The 3,184-nt window shown below is 53.7% G+C and overlaps 1 protein-coding gene across 1 annotated transcript; it reads right to left on the bottom strand.

The window, feature by feature from the left end:
• Positions 1-1,424: 1,424 nt before the first annotated feature.
• On the bottom strand, positions 1,425-2,198 carry PG985_000641 (uncharacterized protein; the record flags this gene model as incomplete). The annotated part of the gene is made up of 1 exon (XM_066820410.1): positions 1,425-2,198. The coding sequence occupies one exon, from the start codon at positions 2,196-2,198 to the stop codon at positions 1,425-1,427; it is 774 nt and encodes a 257-aa protein (XP_066691289.1).
• Between the last annotated feature and the right edge of the window lie 986 nt (positions 2,199-3,184).

Raw genomic sequence — 3,184 nt, 5'->3', positions numbered from 1 at the left:
GGCGAATGCAGCCCTATGAGCCCAACTAGCCGGATAAGAGGGTCTACCAAGAGCATGGTCTTCCACATACTCCTCTTGCGTAAGCACACACACACACACACTTACGCATCAACCATGGGTGGATGGATACATGTATACATGTGCATGTTGATCCGGGAGGTCGTCCGAAATGGGGTCTGTCGATACTTCCTCAAGCTGTATGACTACCAAACGGAGCCAGTTACTCAAGACAGGTACATATGTAACTAACCCGTAATGCGCCTCCCCGCCTGGTGCGTAACTGGAAAAGAAAAAGAAGAAGAAGAAGGGAAAAAAAAAAAAAAAAAAAAAAGCCAGATGACTTTTCCCTACTTTCCATCCGCTTCTTCCCTCTGATGAAGGGAACTATACCACCAAAGACCCTGCTTTGTCAGACCCGGGCAGACACCATGTGTGCAACGCCGGGCCAATCTAGGGGTCTTGTGCCAGCTTCGCTCGCGGCTTCGTCAGTATTGCAAACCCCTACTCCCTCTTATCACCGGTTTGTTCGTCCATTCAGTGGCTGTTATGTGTGTGTGTGTGGTTCGCCACCCATGTGGGCTGCTGACAAGGCTGGTTGGTTAGTTTCTTGGTAAGGAGGGAGGCGCAGGAGGCAGGCAGGGCCTCGAGCTTCGGCGCGCGCGCACACACACACACAAACACACACGCGCACAACTAATGCGAGGGCGGTGGAATCGTGCATTGAGGCTCTTCTCGTCTGTCCTACATACCGGTGCCTGCTACTCACCGAGGCGAGGAGGAAATTTTCTCTGTTTTTCCTTATTTGTTCACCGTGTTCGTTGGTTTGCGCCATTTTCCTTCTGCCTGGTGACTAATACGGTGACGAGACTTTCGGTGTGGGATAGCCGCGAGAAATTTCAGGTTTTGGTTGTGATAATCCCGGCGCCCTCTGAAATTTCCGGCGTGCAGTCAAGTGGGAGGAGGGACTATTAGAGATCATCCAGGATCACCAATCATGTACAACTCATGGGCCAAGATTTGCAGTATAAGTAATGATGCTCAGTTTTTCGTGTGCTATTATGAGAACATTGATGATGGCGATAGGCGCCAACAACCGAGTGACAACAAAGAGGGGGAGGTGATGGGTATAAGGGGTATATCCGCTACAGTTCAAATTCATATGCCACCGCTCCGCTCCTAAAATAATAGTCCTGGGAAGATCCCATCCACCGAGGCCTGCCAGACATGCCCGGCCGCCCATGCAATAAACCAGACTCTCCGCCCAAATGCAATGAAAGTAGAAAATGTGCGTGAAAATGCAATGTTGCTCATTGAAATCATCCTGAACTCCGTTTACATGCATGCCATATTAACCCCAATGGCCCGACCGACGTCCCTGTGTGTACCGCCCAGATGTGTACACCTTATACATGAATGAAAACCTGTTACTCCTTGACAGGCAGAATGAACCGGACCTTCTTGACGGGCTTCGCAGCCGGAATGTTTATGGGTTGTGTCTTCTCCGATTCCCTCAAGTCCTCGACGCTGAGCCCCAGCTCGCTCATCGTCTCCTTCTCGGGCTCCTCTTCGATGGCCCAGACATCGGGGCTGGGCTCACGCCAAGAGTGCCGCCGTGGCAGGTCGAAGCTGCGTGTGCGACCTGTGAATGCACGACGTGGTGGCGGGGAGAAACGCTTGGCTGGCCTGCCTCGTGGAGAACCGACGTGGAAAGATGACGGCGAGAGGGTGTCCTCCGCGGTATTTGCTTGCGACCTCGAGACGGAAGGCTTGATTCGGTCGAAGCCGAAGTCGGGAAAGCTCAGTGAGGACGAAGTCTTTGACGGGCGGAAGCGGATATAGTCCTCTTCGTCGTCACTGTCGGCGTTGTCCTCGAGTATGGCACAGTCGTCCTTGTTCCTAGGCTTGTATCGCTTGAGGCCGTCGAGAGTTGACGGACTTATACTACGAACAATCTCCTGGGGCCGGGATGAGTCTTCGATCCCTGCGTCGAAGTCGAAATCAAACTCCAGATCGTCTTCCCCGGGCGTGGCTGGCGTCAAGAAGTACGTCAAAGGGTTCCTCTGCAGTAGGGGCAAGTCGAACTCATCATCGTCCGTCGAGGCATCTTCGTCCAGCAACGGTGGGGACCGGCTGGCGAAGGACGGAGGAGATGAAGCCATCCGGGATATGGCAATAGAGCCGGGTTGTCGCACAGGCATGGCTGTGGAGTGAGGTCTGTTGAGTAACAGATATGGTAGGGGAGAGCGGTGGTGAGAGTTTAGGATGAGGAGGACGTTGTGATGCTTGTTGGCATCCCGTCTGCTCTTTATCTTGTCTTTGGAAAGAAGAAATCGGCGTATACCCAAGCTTGTTTTGACTAAAGCGGGCTTCAACGGCGGCCAAGGAGTGGGTTTGGCGCCGGCTCAAAAATTTAAAGCGGCCGAAGGGAGAGAGAGGAGAGAAGGAAGCCGGTGAAATCCTCCAGAACACAAAGTGATAGGTCGCGAGAGACAAGCGTCGTATCAAAGCGAGGGGAGGAGCAGCGGCGACACCGCCTCTTGATATATAATGTCGCAGCGAACACGCTGGTGCTGGGGAGGAGACTAGTGGTCCCTAGTAAGCTGCCTAGTCATGGCCCAATCGAAGAGGCTGCCTTGTGAGGTGACAGGCTGAGAATGGAGGGTGGTCATGAACCGCCCGTTCAGCTCCATTAATCCTGGACAGATTGACATTTTCCAATCTTTTCCAATTGCGGGGACGCCTCAGCGCCTGCGTAACCTGTCTCGAAACAGGGAAGTCGAGTGAATCATCTAAGCTGGGGGCTCAGCAGGCAGTCGACTTTGCAGGCCATCGACTGCCCGGAGCCGAATCACGCGTCGGTGCAGGGTGGGTAAAGAGCCCAGATGGTGTTGGGTGTGTGGGAAAAGCCGATACGAAGCCACCATGGCAAAGTTCCAAAAGCCCGCCCAGAACACGCACTATGGGGGACTATAGGGGACCATGGCTATGGGTGTTTGCAGAAGCTGTTAGGTTCTGTGATGTTTGCTTTCCCACATCCGAAGCTACCAACCTAAGACATTTGCAGGAGGCTGCACACCCTCTTGGGCGCGGTTGACGGGGTTGACGGGGACAGCTGACCACACAAAGTGCTACTACGCTTTGATTCTGCCGAGCCTGCCGTGGCACAAGGCGACCAGAGACTCCA

This window comes from Apiospora marii (assembly GCF_038362585.1).
Source record: "Apiospora marii strain CBS 49790 chromosome Unknown utg000001l_segment0_segment0, whole genome shotgun sequence".
NCBI lineage: Eukaryota > Fungi > Ascomycota > Sordariomycetes > Amphisphaeriales > Apiosporaceae > Apiospora > Apiospora marii.
This window is presented reverse-complemented; position numbering and strand designations above follow the sequence as displayed.